The 22,128-nt window shown below is 45.9% G+C and overlaps 1 protein-coding gene across 1 annotated transcript in view; it reads right to left on the bottom strand.

Moving 5' to 3' along the window:
- LOC144162949 (F-box only protein 21-like) overlaps window positions 1-21,897 on the bottom strand; it is a 33,486-nt gene extending 11,589 nt beyond the window's left edge. The window contains exons 1-6 of the mRNA XM_077693685.1: window positions 21,461-21,897; window positions 17,899-18,138; window positions 9,762-10,045; window positions 6,419-6,555; window positions 5,177-5,310; window positions 3,126-3,264 (exon numbers count right to left, since the gene is read on the bottom strand). Coding sequence (XP_077549811.1) covers window positions 3,126-3,264; window positions 5,177-5,310; window positions 6,419-6,555; window positions 9,762-10,045; window positions 17,899-18,138; window positions 21,461-21,645 — 1,119 coding nt within the window. The 5' untranslated portion in view covers window positions 21,646-21,897. The remainder of the gene's footprint in view (window positions 1-3,125; window positions 3,265-5,176; window positions 5,311-6,418; window positions 6,556-9,761; window positions 10,046-17,898; window positions 18,139-21,460) is intronic.
- Between the last annotated feature and the right edge of the window lie 231 nt (window positions 21,898-22,128).

The following is a 22,128-nucleotide window of genomic DNA, read 5'->3' as shown; positions in this document are numbered from 1 at the left end:
TTGAATGCGGTGAGAAGTCAGACGTCCCCGCGACGCATGAGATACCCAAGGGCAGGGATTCCCGGGCAGATGCTAGGAAAGAAACTATCCAGAACTGCTTCAGACGTGCCTGTTTGCGCACATCGGTGATGACTTTGAAAATCCCGAGGAGTGCAACGAAGCCATCACCGGTGTTGGTGAAGTGTCGAGCGAGCTGTCGGAATTTCTGGCTGCCATTGCCGGATCCACTGTCAGAGAGTTTGTGAATGTGGATGATGGCGTCGCAACCATGGGAGAGTTTGGAAGACTACGTCGCCGACATCGTACTGAGCGCAAGAGAAAGCAGGCGCAACGAGGAAAGCGAAACTGATTCTTTGCCCACAACCTCTGAGGTGATTGGTGCATTCGCACTAGACCGGCGCTTAATGGAGAATGTGGAAGCTTGTGGCATCAGCTGCTCCGACTCTTTATACAACGTGGAGAAGTGCATACTGTGCACAACTTCTCAGGCAGCGAAGTTGTGCAAGCAGAAGAAGACACAGGACCATTCCGTGCACAAGTAAGGCAGTTTCATAAATAAAGTGTTTTTATAAATGGTATATTCTTTCATGACATCCAATTCCTTAGCTTGCTTTCTATCGAATTATCCCCTACGTCGAACTGATAGGTGTTTTTTCGTGAGATACAACCAGGTTTGACTGTACTTAACATTCACAGTTGTGTTATCAATGGCCAACACCTGGAAGTGGTTCTAAAAGTTTTCCTCACCAGCACTGCAAATGTGCTTCAGTAACTACTACTCAAAAAAAAAAAACTTTATGCCTGTGCCGTGTACTGTAATTGGGGTTGTAATAGTATTGCTAACATCAGTGTGCTGCAAAAAGTTACCGGAACAGGCTGTAACATGTGACCAACTGTCCTTGTCTTCGTACTATTTCCTTCCAAATGCACCCTTAGCATCTAGTTGCACACAAAAGTTAAAAATAGCAATGGTGCAGCTGAACTGGAGCTAAATAAAAAGACAAGTGGCACAGAACCATTATTGCAGAAAGTGTATAAACTGCTGAAGCATGTAGCACTACAGGGATTATATTGACTATGTGTCCCTTCGTTATGAAACAACCTGCTTTTTAGTACAGATCATCATGATCCTCACGGTGAACTCCAACTGAAACAACATAGTAAATACTCTAATTACACAATGGAAGAGTACCCATGGCCTACTCAGCACAGACCTGGACCGGAGTTAACAAAATACGGCATTTTTTTTTCTTTTGGAAATTTGGCATCGAAGTTTGTGGTTCGCAAATTATAAGACGACACAAGTTACGCAGAAAATCTGTTAGTTTAAATTAAGTTCCTATCCACCTGTTGTGTCATACCACTTAGACAAGTGGCTTTTGCCTACATCCCAGTCATACGACGTTTTCTTGCGGTCCCGAGAAAGTCGTCTATAATGAGCAAGTTGCATAATTAAGATTCTTGGATTCTCCTCTAACTTCTTGAAATCAGGTTCATGTGGGCTTTGTAACGCTAGCTACGGTCCACAATTTGCGCATATATATGCAACACTTGGCAGTTAAAGAAAACTATCGCAGTCAGATGCATGTTTTATTCTTTTGGTGTGCTGCGTCTATCCGAATACTGTTGCGATAAAAATATTCCTTGCTGACAAGGGCGCAAGTCCACGGGCATTGTCACTGGCATGGCTTTTGTCTATAAGCACACAAGGTGCTTTCAAAGGTTAATGCTTATACTTAAAAAAAAAAAAAAAAAAAGCCGTAATTTAGTCATCTTGTAGTACAGAAAAAAAAGAAGGAAAGACTAGCAAGTGCGCAAAAAGACTGTATAAACTAGTAGTGGCATATAGAAGTGCAATCCTACCTACTTTGCACACTACAATTCCATTTGTCATATATATCACCTCTCACTAGTGAGATAAAATGTTCCAGTCCCCAACATCAGAAGACATCAGTCCTTTTCTCTACAGAATGCTTTAAGCATTGTGATGCCAAATCGCTTATAAGAACACCAAGGTCCATCGCATTTTTCTTTAGAGGGCCTACAAGCCCATTTAAAGGAGCCATGAAGAGAAAATACAACTTTGTTTAATTTGAAAGAACGAGGATTCAGTATCTCACTCAGCTCCATTAGAGCCACAAAAGATGTTTTTTTAACGAAAAAAAAAAGCAAGAAGTATTTAAAAACTTTCAAATTTTGCGCCACAGTGACGTGTTATGAGCAAGAATGACGTCATATGGGCCAACAATAAAACATAATTTTCAGTGCGTTAACTGCACGTTAGCATTCAAGTGATGCGGTCAAATGGAACTAGAGGCCCCATTACAGACGTCCAGTCATGTGTCGTCGCGACAGGTCTCTTAGGCGGCCGCCAATCGCACAAACAAGGTTCCGTGACGTCATAGAAAAGTTGCGGGAAATTGGCTAGGGGGTCGCGACTGCTTCAAATGTTTTTTTTAATATCTCCGCTATTTGTTCAAATATTGCGATGATATTGGTATCATTGTTATCGGGGCGAAGCAGTCTTTCTAATAAACCCAACTTGTATTTTGTCTTCATGGCTCCTTTAATGACCTCCAGCTGCTCTTTTGATTCTGCTAATGCATTTTTTCTGTAGATGCTATGCCGAAGGGTGTCAAGGCACTAGGCATCCCACTTTAGGGGCACCAAGGAACTGACTGGACGTGGCGGAGGGCACAGCAGACCACCGTTTCCCTCTGATACTGCTAACGCCCCCTGCCAGTGCACATCTCTTTTCTTTATTCTTTAACAGGTGCTCCTGACCTTTCTCCACGGTAGTTGACAGACAGTTGATCCAAAGATGCTTCTCGGCGGCAGTTCGTTTTCCCGCTACAAATTTTCCCAAAATAAAAATTGCACAGTGGAGGTGAAACAGGCTGCACGTGCTGTTGCAATCAACATTCCGAGCGAAACACAAAACCTGGATTTCGCCAGAAATCATTGACAGCAATGCTTCCAGCATTGAATCAATTGCTTAATGTGCACAACTGAAAGCTCTGCATCATCTAGCTCTTTAGCAAAACTTCGTTATCGAGATTAGGCTGCCCTCAAGTGCCAAAACAAGACAAATGAGGGGGGAAGTGGCCGAGAAGGCCTGCACAGACCTTGGGTGTGCGGAGCGCGTTGTAGCACGTGTTCCGGTCCAGCTGTAGGTTTGGGCAGAGTGATGGGCATTCGCCCTGGGCCATGAAACGACCTCCGTGGTAGCAGTCGATGTACGTGTAGCGCTGCTCCTCTGGCAACCTGCAGGGGAAAAGTGTTTATCAATGCATGCCTCGCACCTTGCAGTACTAGCGAAGAGCAGTGCACACAGGCACACATTATATGTCATAGGAGGGGAAGGAACTCTCGGCTGCTGCGCTGATACACAAAAACTTGGTTGCAACCATTGGGAAAATGCTAACTGCTGTTCTGCCTACGCCGGGTGGTGACCAAGGTTGGCTGGACGGCAACGACAGTACGCAGATCGCCGTAATACAGAACGATATATTGTCAGTCATCATCATCGCCAGCCTATCTACACCCACTGCAGGGCAAAGGCCTCTCCCACGTATTACCAATAACCCTGGTTCTGTGATAACTGCGACCAATTTATTCCCGCAAACTTTTTGATCTCATCTGCCTATCTTTCTGCCGCCCCCTGCAATGCTTCCCTTCACCAGGGATCCACTCTGTTGCCCTTCATGACCAACGGTTATCTTGCCTTCGCATTACACGCGCTGCCCATGCCCATTTCTTCTTAATTACTACTAATATGTCCTTAACACGAGTTTATTCCCTGACCCACTACACTCTCTTCTTGTCCCTTAATGTTACACCCATCATCTTCCATTCCATTGCTCGCTGAGTCGTCCTCAATGTAAGTTGAACCCTCTTAGTGAGCCTCCAAGTTTCTGCCCTGATATTTAGCCTTTTTATAAGGGTGGCTTTGGAAAGAAAAAGCAGATTTTATTTTTCTGACACTTCTTTGAAGGCAAGTGAAAAATAAGGGCACACACTCTGCACAGTGGACATTAGATGGGGGAGAGTTATTTTACCCGCACCTCCTTTCTGGCGACACAAGTAGCCAAAATAAACAAAAGCAAACATGCACAACAGGGTCAGATGAACATGTGACTCGTAAAAGGAAGAGGTGGAAAAGAAAAAAGGAGAAGGAGGGCACAATGAGAGGGGGCTAGAGAAATGAAATTGATTATATAAAGGTCGAAGAGCGTGAACTTTAGAAGTCAGAGTAAAAAGCACCCTCAGAGAGAACGGAGGACATCCCTCAGGGCTGAGGATGACGTGAAGTGCCAAAGCACACCTACTAAAACTCAGTTAGCATAAATCATGCCCAAGTGAAGGCGTTACAGACAAAGACAGGTGACATGGGGCTAACAGCGGGCCCAGGAAAACTAGTGCAGGATAGAAACATGCATGGAGAGAGAAGCAAAGGAAGGACGAGAACAGAGACTGTATACAGCGCCATGCAATGTCTACCCAACAGAGATGGTCCAAATTCAAAACAAGTTTACCGGCCCTTTTAACAGCCAAGCGGTTTAGCAAATCGTAATTTTTTGTGTCCGCAGTTGAAAATACCAAGAAATTGACGAGTGCGCGCATGTGAGCGTGGGCCTCGCAGTGACCGCCTGACAGTTAACAAAACCAAGAAAATGCTTAGCGCTCGTGGGTACGTGCCTCGCAGCGACCGCCTAGCATTCCCTGCACACGTCTGTCAAGCCAAGCATACCCACTTAGAGAGACTGGCCAAGATACACCAAAAGTTAAAAAAAAAAACAAAACAAAAAAAAAAACAGCATTTGTCGTAATCATGGCATCACTTGCTCATCAAAGCGCACGCCCTTCCAAGGTGATGTCCAATGATTATCACTTCCAAAAAAATGAAGGAAGCTCACACCTATAGCAACAATGATGGAGCAAAGGTCCTTGTGGGAGCGAACAAGAAGCAAGTTGGCTGCAATCGTGGACTTAAACCTTCGAGACGGTCGTGAAGGTTGCACACAGCTTCGCTACCTTCAAATCTTGCACGTTAGTGTGAGCTTCTTTCATTTTTTTTAGAACATGTATTCACACCAACACATATCAGCGACAGGGAGAACAGGTGGCTGACAAAGTATTTGAAATCTGCGTAAAAGCGGGTCGCCACCACACTCACAGGGGGTGTTCCAGCCACTTGAGCAGGAAGTGTGTGGGGAAGTTGACGGGCAGGCACAGCACACCGAGCCGCCTGGCCACGGCCTCGTAAATGAGGCACAGGGTCAGCGGAATCCCGGTCTTCTTCTCCAGGACCTGCAACATTCGTTGCCAAATCAATTAACAACATAATTAACAGGCTATGCGGGGTAGGAGAGCACTAGGGATTAACTCTTTCCTTACAGGCCATCGGACGCGGAGTTTCAATGATTTCAAACATCCCGCGAAAGCCAAAATTGCAATAACACTGAAAGGCGGGCTAGTTGGTGACAATTCATAGCTGTAACTTGAGCGCACAAAAAAAACTAGGACTGTGCGCTCAAGTTACAGCTATGAATTGTCACCAACTAGCCCGTCTTTCAGTGTTATTGCAGTTTATTTCCCTGCACTGGTCTTCCGTGTCTTCGTCCAGTCCTCGTTTTTTTTTTGTGCACTCAAGTTACAGCTATGAAAGCTAAAAACGGCGCCTTGCTGACAACTAACGCTATCTGGCATATTTATTGCTAACTCCTTTTTCGATATCATTATCATTTTTGATAATAATAATTTCATTTAGTTCTGATGAAGACGCTCCCATTCAACGGCCTCACACTTCGACAAGTGCCAGAGGTAAGGTTCGTATTTGACTTCGCGCTGTATTTATAAACAAAACGGGCCTCCTATCTGACGACTGCGGTTTTACTTTCATGTGTGTGGTCTGGACAATGTACACTGGGGATATTTTGCCAAATGCACCACGCCTGGATTAGCACTGTGGAGTGTTGCTCTTTTTCAGCTCCCTATTCTTCGTGAATTAAACAATTCCTGTATTGTGGCTAACTGTGGTGCATGAGAGTACAGGTGAGAAGGAAGATGCTTTTGCATGATGTTTTGTAGTTGACGCAGGCAAACCGTCTGTTGATTTTTCATTTTTATTTGAATGCAACAAGGGGTCCGGATCACATGACGGGGCGGGTTATATGCACTAAAATATGGTATACGTACTTCCCACATTTTCAGTCTCCTTCCCACCTCCCATGCTAGCCCAACAGAAACAATTTCTTTAGAAGGCCAATGTCGTACATAAGCTACATGACGACGATAAAAAAACCAGGTCACAAGAAGAGCAGTTCAAAGGCTACAGCCCCAAAACATGAAATAGAGGGCAACAGCCACATGTGTGAAGGTGGGAATGGCCAGTCATAAATAAGACTAAAAGACTGACCTTGTCTATGAAAGAGTTTTCTGGGGTGTGGTAATGAGGCCGATCTCCAGCGAGGCCAAACTCATGGAACAAGGCCTGGTTGATGCAGATGAGCACAGAACGGCAATCAGTGGGGTTCCATCTCGATTCCGACAAAGCTGCACAAAAGAAACGAACCCAGAGTGTCAGGGAAGCAAGGCAAAACCTGAAAAGACATGTTCAGAAGAGCACATTTTGAAACCTTTGCCTATCCCTTGTACAAGACCCTTGCACAAGGGATAGGCAAATGTTAATTTCCTTTACACATTTCATCTTGGCCCCAATACTGGAGTTAGAAAATTTGGTACAACAGCTGAATCCCGTTAGTTGCACGAAACATGCTTTTACGAATTTCCCGATCTTATGAACAAATTCCTATTCCCCAACTGTATATTCACTCTTGGTTAATGTATTTACGACCCAGCAAAGTGTATTTGATGCTCAACCTGATTTAGTGAGATTTTTTTTTAATATGCAGAAAATGTAGGCAACCTAACTGCTTTGGTACAGAGCACATAACAGCACAAAAGGTGAACAGAGACTTACAAGACGCATGGGACAAGCGCTGACTATCAACCATTTAATTTATCCAAAATACATACATTTACCTTGCAATTACACACAGGTGCAAAAGTGAGAAGAGCTCCGTACATAATCGCAGAAGAGTAAGTCAACACTGTTGTGCTTAAACATGTAGGTATGTGTGTTTCCGCTTAACGGGACCCTGCAACACTTTCTGAGCAGTGCAAGTAAACCTGCACAAGTTTAGATTACACTGCCAGGAATGCCTGAGCCAAAATTACACGTGCACACGAAGCGGTGAGAGTGCAAATTGCTGTGAAAGATGCGGAAAAACCAACTGCGCTCTCTACAATTTTCCTCATTATGCACCCCTGGCATGGCCGAAATGACATCATTGCGGCCATGGCTGTCCCATTGGCTGTCGCTGGTCAACTTTGTGGCTTATTTCTCGCATTTCCTGTGACGATCCACTGTCGTCAGCGATGTGTACCAAGCTCTTCAATGCCTGAACCCGTACGCACAGTTTTGACGCTTCTATTGTGTTTTGAGTGCGCGCGGAGTTTGAGTGACGAACTCAGTACTCCCCTTTCAACAAGACGACTCGCCAACAAAATTTTATTGCTTCAAAAACGCCCTACCAGCCTGAGCGTGTGCTTGCGAGCAGGCAACTATGCCACACCGGAAATCGACCCCTCCACGTTGCGGAGCAAAAGAAAAAAAACTCCCCGGCTTGTGATATATCGAAGGCCATCGAAGAGAATGCCGCGAGCTGCCCCTATCTTCAAGAGAGATTGATTGATTGATTGATTGTAGGGTTTAACGCGCCGACGCAACGCAGGCGATGAGGCGCGCCGTAGTGGAGGGCTACGGGTTAATTTTGACCACCTGGGGATCTTTAATGTGCGCCGAAATCTCGTACACACGGGCGTTTTTGCTTTTCGCCTCCATCAGAAAAGCGGCCGCCGCGGCCGGGAATCGAACCCGCGACCTCGTGCTCAGCAGCGCAACGCCTTAGCCACTGAGCCACCGCGGCGGGTTATCTTCAAGAGAGAGCGCGCAGCTTTCATTGCGTTGTCAACAGTCGAGTTGAGAGAGAACAATTTTGCGCGATTTCTCATCACGCATAGTTTCGGTGATAGTGAACGGATTTTCATAATCCTTGCGGGATGAGATTGCTGGGATAATAGACCTTACCCCAAAATATATACCGAGAAGTTGATGGTAAGTGCTGCAGGGTCCGTTTAAGGGGGGGCACATGGGTCTTTGGGACCGAAAAATTGCACAAAAAAGCATTTTTTTAGGTATCACTTTTCTCTTGATTTGCAGTTTTTCCTCTTTAACTTCCATACTTGAAACAGTACCAGGCACTTATAAAACCATAGAGGCCCGATTTCAAAAAAAAATAATGATTTTTCCATAATTCCCCCCTTCTTCGCTACGAGTGGTGTCGCAGTGATAGGAAATTCTTGAAGCACATCCCAGCATGTAGTGCAGCTCGGAAGATCTTTTTTTTCCACAGTGAGGCTGAATGTTCAAACCACCCAATAAGGGAAGCAGATTTTGCATTTCGCATTTCAGCAGTTGTTTAATTAGCATTATTTTTAATTGGTTAGAAGGAATATTTCAAGCCTAGTCAGAATTAACTTAAACGTGTATGCGATTGCAAAACAACAAAAATCTTCCCACATTTCCTTCTCCACAACTTCTGGTATGTATTCATGTCTTGCTGGTAATTTTTCGTTGAATAGTTTCTTTCCTATTGTTCTCAAGAACAATCAACGAAGATTTTTTAAAAATGACTCAGAAACTACTTACCTCACATCAAAACTAATTGGATATTTGAAATCAGCTAAAAAAACTGAACAAGCCCGGAAAGTTTCATCAGAATTAGTTAGAAAACAAAAAAAAAAGTTTTTAAGACCAGTGTGCGTAAACAGCTGACTCAGCACTTGTTCTATGTCTAAGTCTTCACTGACCTTTCACGCTGTTAGTGTTCTGTACCCAAGTACCGGCTTGCATAACAACATATTGTCACGTAACTTCGCAATGCCAAGGAGCGAAGATGACAACGATTACAAGCATATGAAATTAACTTTTTACGTGGGACCACGCAACCAAGATGATGATGACAAAGGAGTGCTCTTTGCAAAGCGTCATTATCACCATAAAATTGCTCCTAGTGTGCTTCCCAGTCAAAACCGTTCTTCACTGCTGCTTCTGGTGTTTAGGGCCTTCAGTGAAGCCTGAAGTCACCCCAAATGCAAATTCGCTGCACACGTCAATATTCTAATTCATTGCTAGCCTGCCTGCCTTTGCTGTGCTCGATTCAGTAGGGGCCCCACCGCACACGAGATTCTGTTCCCTTGTCAGTACAAGCCTGGAATTTCCTGTGCGCACCTAGCGCCACATAGTGATTCTCTTGGAACACCCTTACTACTACTCGTTTACGGAACTGCTAAAAAAGCTCTGCTGTTGTATGTACCTCAGTAGAATAACGGTATAATCATAATAGAACGGATGCCCCAGGTTATTCCAATACTGCAGTTATTCTAATATTTTTTCCAGGACCCACGATTTTTTTTTAACGCAGAATGTTTTCTTGGCTTGATTTTGCGTTTTTGTTTTTCACCAATAAGGGTGCTGTGGTATCAATTTCGCATTTTTGTTTTTCATCAATAGGGATGTTTGGTATGTTTAAGGTTGGTTTAGAGGTGGGGTGCGGCATATGAACACGTTTAATCACCGCCAGCCCTGTACCTAGAATGAAGTATCGCCACCCGCACACTGGAAGAGACTCTCTTACCGGCGGTGCTGGGCTGCCAGTCGCAGCGGACGAGCGGGTGTGTGGGGTGCCGGGCGGCCAGGATGGCCTTGGCGCGGAGGGCGAGCTCGGTGAGGGTGCGCTGCGCCCTCTCCTTGGACACCCGCTGCAGGGGCTGGCACCACTGGGAGAGCAGCAGGGCCCCCTCCTCCAGGCTGGGCTCCGAGGGGCCGCCCAGGAACGACTCCCAGCACAGACGCATGTGCAGGTGGCACACGTGGCACGCCACCCGCCTGGCATAGTACTTCAGCGTCAGGCACTCGTGCCTGCACCATGTCCCCCCCCCCCACCCGCACAATCAGCGACTCTGTCCAGGCGGGAAGCCTTCGTTGGCTACAGATCCGGGTTGCAAAGGCCCGGCAACCTGGTCTTCTGGCCTCCCAACACACGTGCATTCGATTACACCATAACAGCTTCCATAATCAGGACAAAGAAGAAAAAAATGGCCGTGCATCTGCTACTTTCATTGCAAATGTTGACGAAAGACAATAGTCAACTGGCGCCTCTTCCAAGTAAATGCCTCCCTTCTCTTTCCCACTAACCTCTCATGCTGTTCCTCTCCCGTCTCGCTCCTCCCAAGGTAAACATGGTAGAGGTTTGCTAAAGTCAATTTAAATTTACCACGTTCCACTGCTCCAGGCGGGTGCCTCGATGCGAGCGCTGCCGTACTGTGGAGATGCACGTGAATCGAGGCGCCCTATACTTTGACGTTTATAGAACCACGTTGCCCTACTCCACGAGCGTTTCAAGCGGATCGTGGAACCTTTCGTTGCTGTTGCCATTTGATTTCGCCGCCAGGAGCTACAGTTGCGCGGACAACAGCAGGCGACGGTGTTCCGCAGTTGATGTATTTCATTTGCTATCGCAAAAACCAAGCACCCATGAATTTTTTAATCAAGGAACACTGAAAATATCACTTATGTATTGATTTTCTGCCTTATATTTGCGTAATGTCTTGTTCTTGTTCAACAATGTTGACAAGTATGAACATTGCCACCGGACTTTGACGTTTAGATTCGGCTGTGAGTATAGTATAAGAATATTGCTCGACTTCTGTTTCACTTTGGCCGGGTGGCTGAATCAAGCTGATTTTGATTGATTGATTCTGGGGTTTAACGCGCCGACGCAACGCAGGCGATGAGGCGCGCCGTAGTGGAGGGCTTCGGATTAATTTTGACCACCTGGGGATCCTTATCGTGCGCCGAAATCTCGTACACACGGGCGTTTTTGCTTTTCGCCTCCATCAGAAAGGCGGCCGCCGCGGCCAGGAATCGAACCCGCGACCTCGTGCTCAGCAGCGCAACGCCTTAGCCACTGAGCCACCGCGGTGGGTTGGCTGAATCAAGTCACAGACAGATAGACAGAGCAAAATTTCTGCATTTAAGTAGCCCAACAAAGACTGTCGTCTTTAAAAGACCATCTTTTATCACGGAATGTGGTCTATGCCTAGCTGCAAGAAAACATTCGTCGCTACGGTGTATGGGAACATCTCCAGTGTGACGGGGACACGGCTAGACATCCGCTATTTACGGTAGACACAGGCAGCATGCAAGCACTGGTTCTATGCTTGTACACTTAAGAGGAGGTATGCTGCGTTGTGACCCAGTGACTAGTCCCCTTTCAACAATGGTCTGATGGTTGAAACAGTAATACACAGTGATGCAAGACCTCGCACACGTGCTGTACAAGAACGATGACGAGAAAAATGTCAGACTGCACCACACAGCACGAATACTAAACGAATACCTTCACTACCAGGTGCACAAGTAGAAAATTTGGGGGCGTGATATGTAGCTTCACATGATATGTGCACTATGTGATGTTGGCAGCGTGCCTTTGTATGTGTACTGTTTTCAAACTTTTATTGAAATTGTGGTTGACAGTCGGTGCTCATTAGTCACTTTGCCAAACTTCCGCTCGCCCCATCCGCTTCAAACTGTTTTGGGAAACTTAAAATTACACTGCACGCTCTGGAACCTGAAACAGTCAGTACTGCCGTTATAGTGCTGCAAACCTAAGCTTTGGACGTTCATCAATAAAGCTGACCGACTGATCGTCTTGATGCTCTAACAACTGCACAAAATGAACATCTTTCCTCCCTGTAGACACCGCACATAGCAGTGCAGCTTTTTCAAATGAAGTGTTCAATCAGTAAACTGCTTTTAAGGAAGGGACGTGGCAAGTAAAACTGTTTTGGTCATTTATGGACCAACTTTAATCAAATGAGAAGCATTTATGCAGTTAACTATCCTAATAACAAAGCTGAAATCAAGTTAAAAATCTCTTCTATACTTTGAGTTACAAGACTAATCACCTTCACAAATGCACCCCAAGATTAATTAACTAATTAGGCAAGAACTCAACAAGATTTTTATGTCAGTGCAATCAGGATATTTTGCACAAGGAAGCTATTGAATTATTCCTTTAAAAAGTTTCACTTTCGTCTCGATATAAAAATATTTCAGATTCTGGAAAAAAAAAAAAAAGAGGTGAACATTTTCTTGTTATTTTTTATACCTAAAGAATATAAAACGATAATCATTTCAGAGCTTCGTTACACAGAATACTAGACCGTCCTGATCATAGTGACACACAAATCTTGTTTTATTTCTCGCCTAATTAGTTAACTATGCTTAATGCAACTTTCAGGTCTTGCAACTCACAAACTGTGGAAGATATCCTGAAACAAATGTCACTTTTGTTGTTAGGATGGTTAGTTATGTAAATGCTCCTCATTTGATTAATTTCGTCCGTAAATAAGAAAAGCGTTTTACTTGCCTAGTCCACCCTTAACAACATTTGTACTCAAACTCAGTTCCTTCACAGTAAACTATTGAAAACTAAATTTTTATCACAGAATACAATGTGGGCCTTGCACGCCACAAGTAGCCAAGCATAACGGATGTGATCAACAGGGCACAGCTGGCAACACACCTGTTTCCCTTCACGCCTACTGATAGCTGCTATATGTGGTAGCACTGGCAGAAGTAATTGAGAGCCCCCACAGGAGCTCTCCATCATGTCACCAAAACTTATCGGCCTGTGTATTTACAATGCTTAAAGGCAAACTGCGCTGAAATTACACACCTCAGCCAAGCTTATTTTGAACGTACAGCACGTACCACAAAACCTACTGGAATATGACTGATTGCCACAGGAAATGCGTTGTTTTCAGGCAGAAGCATTTAAAATAGCTCCATAGCAGATGACGCCGCACCTGCTGGCGGACCGCACAAACAGCCATGAAGTGGAAGTGGCATTCTGACCGGCAGAGTGCTAAGTTCCCCAGCCAGCTAGGAGAACTGGTTGAGCTCCACTGGACACACTTCTTCTAGGGCTTCCGCGCACACGGAGTGCTTGCACACAGGGTTGCTCTGGCCAGCCGGCTGCAACGCCACTTCAGCTTGGCCATGATAACCTCGCTCTCCTCAATTTCGGTTTCAAAATCGCCAATTCTCACTGGTTGTTTGCACCGTGCGTGCGTATTTCAGTTATCATCTCGTGTATCTTTTTAGTCATACTATAGACAGTTCTATCGGGCGAAGGGGAAACGGCTCCTCACACTTGGCAGTCATGGCATGCCAGCCGCCTTTTCTCCTCTCTGGTGTGGCGCACCTGGCGCAGCCGTTTGCTCGTCACCAAAACTGCACTTTGTAGGCAACGCGCGGGTGGGTTTGCCACTAATTTGTGCATTATTTTAAATGAAATGTTGCTAATAAGTGAACTAGACTGGCAGATTGTGAGTTGCGCACTTCAAACCACACAAGTTTTTGGGAATTTGGGCAATTTTGTTCCACTGAGCTCTTTCTGTACACCTACTTTGAAATAGTGGCAGAAAATTGGGCACAATTTAATGGTCTCTGTGCCTGGGACAGCAGATTTCTTGGCTACAGGTTGACGTCGCAATGGGGTAGGGAGTATGGGGAGGAGTAAACTTAATTTAGGTGAGCCTTGTGTGCTGATGCCCGGGGTTTCCTCTAGTCTGGGATGTCCTGGCCTGCGCTGGCCACCCGGGCCGTATACCCCAGGCTACATCGGGAGGAGGGGTCAGAGCTTGTCAGCGAAGGTTCCCGGCCGAAATGCCATCGGGGTTTTGTGTACCAAGCCCCGTTTTCGCGGCATACAGAGGACACGAATTTTGCAATCGTGCTTCCTCCTGGATCTCGTTCTCGCTGTTCGAATGCCTCTTCAGCCTAGAGGAATAAGTGGCACCAAAATGGCTAGACAACTCTAGTATCTCTTCAGATTACAGTCACCATTTACTAGAGGTTGGCACTTTGCCACAGGCAAATAGAAAATAATGGTAGTTTATCTGCCCATATGCATATACTTTCTTTCCACAATAAAACGGGTCACTGAAACTCGCCTGTGCCGCGGGTGGTATTAGTTCCATCTCAACCGTTTCTATGATCACATTGCAGCAGACCCAGCTCCAAGTATTACGTGGGCTGGGCTTGGCGATTTTCACACTGACTGTTACCTCCCTAAATTGTCCTTTTCTCCAGCCAATCTGAGGGAGGGGGGGCTACTGAAGAATTCTGCCCCCCCAACTCATCTCGAGCAAAATAAAGTCGTTCATTCACTCACTCCAGCCAAGAGGTTGGTCTATTGCCAAAACGTGTTGTCTCTTTGTTGACAACATCAAACTAAGTGACGCTAAAGCGAACGCTTGTCCGGCTGCCAAACGGCGTACGCTAACAAGTCCTTATAAAACATCATCCAGGAGCCGTTTTGTTTACTTTTATTTATGTTGTACATTAGTTGCTCGGCTAAATTGTGCTGCAGAGCAGCTTGGAATTTCAGACAGACAAAGTTTTGTTTATAGTGTGCAGTTGGCGGCAGGGGTGTCTGAGGATGGGGTGTTGACATATCGATAACATTAAATAAAAATTATATAAAATGCCAAATTCTTATTCAGTTCCCCCAAAACTACCAGTGTTACACCATACAGGGATTTGAAACCAGCAGTCTGCTATACTAACACGTACTTCTGCTTGGTTGGCCATAGGCACCGAGTGTCTCACGGTTAGATCATTTTTACAAACATCCGTTTTTGCAGTAAAACATTCAAAATAGCTGTTATACGCGATCCAAGGCACACACACAAGCAAAAAAATAACTTGTGATGAAGTATTGCAAGACACATGTCCCACTCGGCATAGTTTACCCATCATGGATCCCGCTAGCTCGGGGCGAATTTCAGCTTCGCCACAGCCAAAAAAACCGCCAATTTAAGCCAGATCACTTAAATCGGTCCTATGCAACAACTTTCCCATTTAAAGTATATTACGGAAAAGGACGTACAATGCGCCAAAACGAAAACTTTGCCGAGACGCAGCGGCGCCCATGCGCGGCGGAGAAAGCGCACAAACCAACAATCGGCCAGCTACTAGAGGGCGCTGCGCACGCAAGCGGCGCTTCAGTGTACTAGAAGGTATAGGGACCGGGCAGCTGGACGGGTGGCGCCACCACTCGGCGCTCCCCTCGTCAGTGGAATGAGCCAGTGCATTGGACTACACAACCTCCCGTTGTTTTTGTCGTGTTTGCTTCGGTGCTTTGAATGTTTTGGTGGTGTTGTGAGCGTATATGTGCGGTGAAACAAAGTCTAGACAGATGTGTTGGGTTCTTAGATGCAGTAATGACTACGTAAACTTGTCGGACGCTTCTAAAGTTGGGCGTCGGCTGCAATGGCATGAGCGCTTTTTGCAGCGATCTGCGCTTGGCTACACCCGTTCTGAGTACTAATAAAACTACTATTAGTAGTATTATTTTCTTCTTAAATTCACTAACGGCTACGCAAACTTATTGGATACTTGTATGGTTGGGAATGGGCTACATTCACCCGAGGGCTTTTTGCAGCGGTCTGTGCCTGGCTCCGCGCGATCTGAGTAGGAATAAAAGTATTAGCAATATTATTATTCATTTCTACCACTTTAAATTATTTTCACTGGTTTCAATGACTACGGTTTCCACGCCAGCCTTAGCGCTGGAATACCTCGATACGGGTGCTTTAAATAGAAAGGCACTTGCATACGAGATGGATTACCGTGTAGCCGTAGAAATGTTGCAGTAGTTTACACTTTCTGTAACCGTGAGCTTTGTGCCTTCGGTTTTGGTGAGCGACACTGTGACAGCATGGGAGCGTGAAAACCGAAGTGGAAATCTCACATTTGTGGTGGTCATTTTATCAAGAGCCAAAGTTATTCACGAACTCATCCCTCCTCCCTTTCCCGTTTTACCACCTGCGTAGAATAAATTCTGGCACCGATAGTTAAAAAATGCGGCAGCGTTAACGTCAGCCGGTGTTTTTTAATGCTGAAGTATTCTTTACAGAGTACCTAAAAAATCGCATAATGCCTGGTGAAGACATAAAAAATGCGCGATCGGTTGCCTCAAATATGGGTGCATCAGCCCGAGTTCTCCAGCACAGACACATTTCCGACACGCTGAACAAAGTTTAGATTTGGAGAGGGGGGGCATGGAAGTTCAAAATTAAGCAGCAAAATCATCTAGCCCTCCGTCTAATTATTATTATGGTTGAACGCAAAGCTTTCTTCCTGCGAAATCGAGTGGGAAATGGTCAAAGTCAAAGACGCTGCGGTAAAAAGACGAAACTGCATACTGATCAAACTCGACGCTCAACTAGTCAAGGTTTAAATCCAGAAGGCAACCAAGGAAACCTATACGACAGAGCTTTGCGATAAACCCTCATCGTCGTTAGACGAAGGTGTGCATGATTTTTCAAGCGTAGGTGGCAGCTTGTAAACCGACCGCAGCATTCGGTTGTGAAGCTGAGTATAGGTTTCGGGCACCCTCCTGTCTTGCGTCCTTCAGCCACGCAGGAATTGGTTTTTGAAAAACCATTTACCAACTAGCCAGCAACCACTGCAATTCTCGTAAAGCAATGCTTCTCCACGACATGCAATAACGTTCTACTATCATGTGGTATGCATTCTATCAACGATTCCCGATGACTGTAGTAAGAGCATTTCTGTGAAATTAAACACGCTTCAGCCGTAGGTAATGAAGTTACGGAAGCGTCGTCCATCACAATTTCTGTTTTGAGGTAAATCTTAGAAGACACCCCCCAACTTTGTCTTTCGCTTGTGCACGACGTCGACGCCGTTTCGTCATCAACTGCCCAAGGCCAACGCCGCAGCATTCCTAGATCGGTTGCACACACAGGCTTTGTGGGAGTATTTAGCTGCAGTATACTCCTCGATACGCGAAACTGCATGCAGGCATAAAAAAATTGCATGAAGCAACGAACTTTCACTTCCAGCTTGACTTCCAGCTTGGCGCATTGAACGTCGTCTGCTATTTGTAAATACTGAGTATGGGCGTAAATCACACGCATGGCATGCCTCGTAAACGTCACATCCACGCTCGAGATTTACCGATCTGAAAAATGCACGTGGGGTTACGTACGCTTTGCAAGCCGCACTGCAGAAAAACGACAGAAAGCCATGCACAGTTACGCTGCGCTGACCGCCACCGGCATTCCACTGACGACCGGTTCGTCACGGGCGGCGCTGTTCGCTGAAGCGACGGTGGTGCCATACAACGGCCGCCCGGTCCCTATAGGTGTGTCGTGCGAAGGAAATACCAATGCAGAGCGCAGGCTCCCTTGCAATGAAAAAATTGTATGGAGCGCAGCCGTTCCTCGGAGAACTCCTGTTGCAGCCAGCGCCCCCTATAAGTTTTTAAAATCATACTAAACAGTTATTTGACGGGTTTTATAAAACTTTATATCATGAAATAAAGAAATTAAGACTATCTAGGACAATAAATAGGGCTTAATTTAACAAACAAGACATCTGAAGCCAACTGTTAAAGGGCCGCCAGGGGCACTGCTTACAACAGGAGTTCCTCAGCAGAAATTTTCTTCGCAAAAGGGACCCCCCTTAATCGGCTCCGAACGACAGACCTCTCTCTTTTAGTACACTGTAGTGGCACCCCCGTTGGAATGGTCTATATGGAAATAGGGTTTTCAAGAGGCTGAAATTTTCAGGGCAGTAGGCTTTTAAAGCTCTGTGAAGCTGCTGTTAGAGCTTAGCAATGGCCAAGAATAAATGCGTGCTAGAGCGATAGGCCCCATAGAAATGGGGCTTCTTCTTACGGCTGGTCATCATTCAAGATGGCGCCCAGTTCATCGATGAAGAACAGCAGTCGCCGGGGGTGGTCACTCAGCGCCGAGATCCCACTGAAGGCATCCTCCGAGAGCTCGTCGTGCGCGTAGAAGTCTTTCGACATGCATGAGACCCATGACCGGAGCTTGCGGCCGCAGTACAGGCGCTCCAGGCACTCCTCGCGCCACCGTGTGTTGGCAACGTTGTTCTGCCGAAACAGGTCTGGCCACCTGCGGGCAACAGCGTTTTTTAAGGTGAAAGACTTAGATATCTAAGTTTCATGGAACTCGTGTGGTACAGAAAATTGTCGTGAAGTACACAGAATCGCACATAAAATCACAGCGGCCACTGGGAAGTGGAAATAACAGTGCCGGAGGAGGGTAGTCCACTGATGCACATGCAATACAAGCCGAGTAACCTAGGGGAGAACAGGAGGCCCTTGGCAACGGCTAGCGAGCAGAGAAAGCTTCGGAGGGAGCTGTCCAGGGGCTGGTTAAGTGGTAATGGGTGTAACGGCAAAGTTCAACAGATTGTTCAACAGCAGATGAACAGAATGTCCTTCATGTTCTTAAAGGGCTCTAAACTTCCCCCGTAATTTGTTCTCCCCCAGGGGACGGATTTCGCATGAAGGCTTTTTGCAAGCACAGTGTGTCGGTCAATAACGAAGTCATTCATTAGTGGCATATTTGACCTAGTCGCTTTAGAAAAATATGACCATGCATCTGTTGACTTTGCTGCAAATGTCATCGAAAGACGACAGTCTTCTTCTGCAGCCACTGCCACAGAGCTACTCTCTCTCTCTCTCTCTCTGAATACTGTGCCCCTCCTGTTTCGGTCTTCCCATGATCAATCAATGCAATAGGGGTTTGTTGAATTTAATTCAACTTTCTCACATTTGCATTGCTAGCACACCATCCGTTGGGACCTTCGCCTGCTGCGGCTTGGCACTCGAACCACGAGCTCTAGGTTTGGGCTCGAGCCTCTATTGTATTTTGTAGTTGAAATATATTGTTTTTAACCTGTTTTTTTGCATTCACTATTGCAAAAATTGTGCCCATAACTATTCTTAATTAACAGAACACTGCTAGTATCAGTTATGAATTTATATTCTTTTGCTTCAAACATGCCTAATTTTTTTTTTGCTGAACAATATTTACAAGTAAAAAAAAAGTAGAACTATGGTATGTGGAGTTGGTATTGTATGGTATGAAGATGGTAGAAAACTATGGAGATGGCATGTGGTCAGATTATATATAGTCGAACTTGAAAAGTTATGCTTACAGCCTGTCTGTAAGGCATTTATAGGAGCCATTAGAGAGTGAATGCAAGCAATGCGGCAGTCCCTTTCTTAGTGGTGTGATCTGAGCCTGTCAGACATCAAAAAAAGAAAACTATACATTTAGTCAATGACAGGTATTTGTACCCGTACAGAGATCCCGAGCGTAGCATGGCGGGACATGTTACAGATCCTCACTGAAATCTCAACTGCTTGTTCCAGCCAAGCCCCATCTGTGCTTGCCTGCGTGAAAGCTGTGTGAAAGCACAATATCGCACTTTCTGACATCAAGAAGCTTTAAAGGGCCACTAGCTGGAAGCATTTTTCTTTTAAACCGAAAGATCACGATCCCAGCTTCCGCAGCTCTCTGAGCTGTCAACCGACGACAAATGGCACTCTACTTGTGAGGAGATTAATGACTACAGCTGCCAATTCTCTTTACATCTCCCTTTCATTTTTTCGCGCCATCAAACTGTGTGTTGCACTACCCTCACCCTGTCCAAGTCGTGAGCTGCTGCCACCTGGGGGAAAATGCAGTGTGTGAACCGTAAGCCGACGGCAAGCTTAGCTGCCTCGCCACTTCTACTTATAATATACCCTTCTCTTCCGCTGTTTGCCATATGTGTTATGTACGGTGATGGCTAAGAACAGATGGTTGCACTTGTGTCCATCTTCCTATATCTTTCAACTACAGTTGTTCCTCAAGCTTAATGCAACCGACCAAAACAAACTCAAAGCCCGCCACACGAGCCCGCTGCCACTTGGTAACATTAACCAAGCCGTACTTCGTGGCTTTTCAAAACGTGTATAACAACTAAAGCAGCCAAGTGCACTTATACGCTTATTTTAAGCATATATGATGGACCCTTACTGCTCTCCTCAAAGATATATGCATTAACAAGCTTCACCGATCGTGTTTCACTATCCACGATTTGTGATGTCATTAATCGAAGTGTGCAAGAATGCTTCAGAGATGCCAGTTTTCATGCTTTTGGCAATCTTCTGCATTATAAAACTGCTACTACTGCAAGTCGTGTATTCGTAGTTTCAGCTCCAGCATCTACCAACTTAAGTTTTCATATTTCAGAGTACGTCCCCCTGAACCAGTTTCCAGTTTAGCCAGACAGACAAACAGGGCAGTGTGCAATAACAATGCCACACATGGAAAATTTTCACATTGCTGTTAGGTAATTCTAATGCACCTCTATAATATTCTTCGATCCACGTCCACCCATAGCTGTAGTCCGCAAGAGTTGAAGAAACTGCCAGTTTGTGGAATCAACCAATATGTTGAAACTAAAGCCCCGAGCTCATTTCAAGATTCGTTCACCGCAAATTGCGACCAATTGTTGCTTTGCGTGGGATATACCACCTGTATTTCGTTTGAAATAACAGAAAAGGTTGCAAGGTAGGATTTCTTCATCAACTGAACTGAAAGCGACCAGCAGTTTGGAAACCACGTTCTGTGAAAGAGTACGCTTCCGAAGGAATTGAGAAAAACTTCTTTCTCCGATGTCAGCTCCGGCGTCACGGGCTTGTTTCAACACTGCGCGCCACGGCCCGCGGTCGTAGCGCCGCGGGCAACCTATTTAAAGTACGCTCTGGGTGTAGGCTACGCAGGGGGTCTGGCCCCGTGGCATAACCATTTCGGGCGGCCCAACCGGCGCTTGGCACCCAGTACGCAGCTGTACCTCCGCGAGTACTTGACTACGCAATCTTGCGGCGCTCGCCAGCGGCTATTCTCGTACCGGTCGTCTCGCAAAGCGCCCGCGTACGCAACACTACGCAACAAACCACCCTCCAAGGAGTCGAGTATTTTAGTTCAAGGACGCCAGCTCGTTAGGCTATCGATAATTAGCCAAACACTCCAGAAAGCAACACCTAACGTATGCCTCCAAGCCGTGGCACGAAAGCATGTCGTTTATTCCTTTGCAGCGCATAACAACTGTTCAATTATTCGATGCTGGGAAGCATCCTTGAGTGGCTAAGAAGTTCTAGAAGACGGATTACGAACACTTTGGACATAAAGTTCGTGCGAGACCAGCTGACACAGAGAAATGCCGAGCGATTCGCACTGCGCACACGCACGTTCAGCGAATGCTTAAACGCGGACAGCTGCGCTTTTATCAAATACTTAGGTCAAGCTACGCCGCAGTCAGCGTTAGGCGGTGACTACACCAGAGGAGCACGAAGTAATAAACTGGACACATAGTGCTGCCTATTCTACGGCCGTTCGCATGCCAAAATGGAAGGCTAGCGAGAGGTCTTTGACTTACCGCCGAGCGAACTTTTTCTTCCACAACTCGTTGCAGCACACGACATCGCGGAACTTGGAGCACACTTCGGAGAAGCGCAGTAGATCATCGACTTCGATCTCCGGGAATGACAGGACGTGTACAATCACTTCTTGCGGAAGCAAGTCCAGCGTGAGAGCGGTCTCGGACACCTCCGCGGTCGCCATCACTTCATCGTCTGGCAAGAGCGGTGCTCACGCGCGCTGGGTTTTTAACCCTATTGCGAAAGAGGCAGAAAAACACAAAGATAGCACGGCAAGCGGTTGCCAAATAACGCACAAAAATGTGCTTTTGGAGAGCCGCCGCTGAGAAGTGTGATGATTGAGAATGGAATTGGCCTTAAGGGCCGTTTAAAATCACGTTTTTGCGTCGTTCGGAAAGCAGACGACGTCCAGATGCCATATTTGGCCGCAAGAAGCGTGCCGTCTGCAAACCCCTAAAAACAAATACAAAGAGAAAAAATTAAAATTAAAATACTCGTTGTTTAAGTCTAATATTTTTTGATGCTTGCATTGTTTTAGTTGATTAATAAACCTACTACGTTTTACTGTTTAAACTATACTTATCCGTTGGCGCGGTGTTAAAGGCAACGTTTGTTGGAGCGTGTTTTTTGTTTCGTTTTCGGATTTAGCGCCCGACGGAATGTAGGA

Source organism: Haemaphysalis longicornis, unplaced genomic scaffold, assembly GCF_048455015.1.
Source record: "Haemaphysalis longicornis isolate Haplotype H1 unplaced genomic scaffold, Haemaphysalis longicornis Haplotype H1 scaffold_12, whole genome shotgun sequence".
NCBI lineage: Eukaryota > Metazoa > Arthropoda > Arachnida > Ixodida > Ixodidae > Haemaphysalis > Haemaphysalis longicornis.
This window is presented reverse-complemented; position numbering and strand designations above follow the sequence as displayed.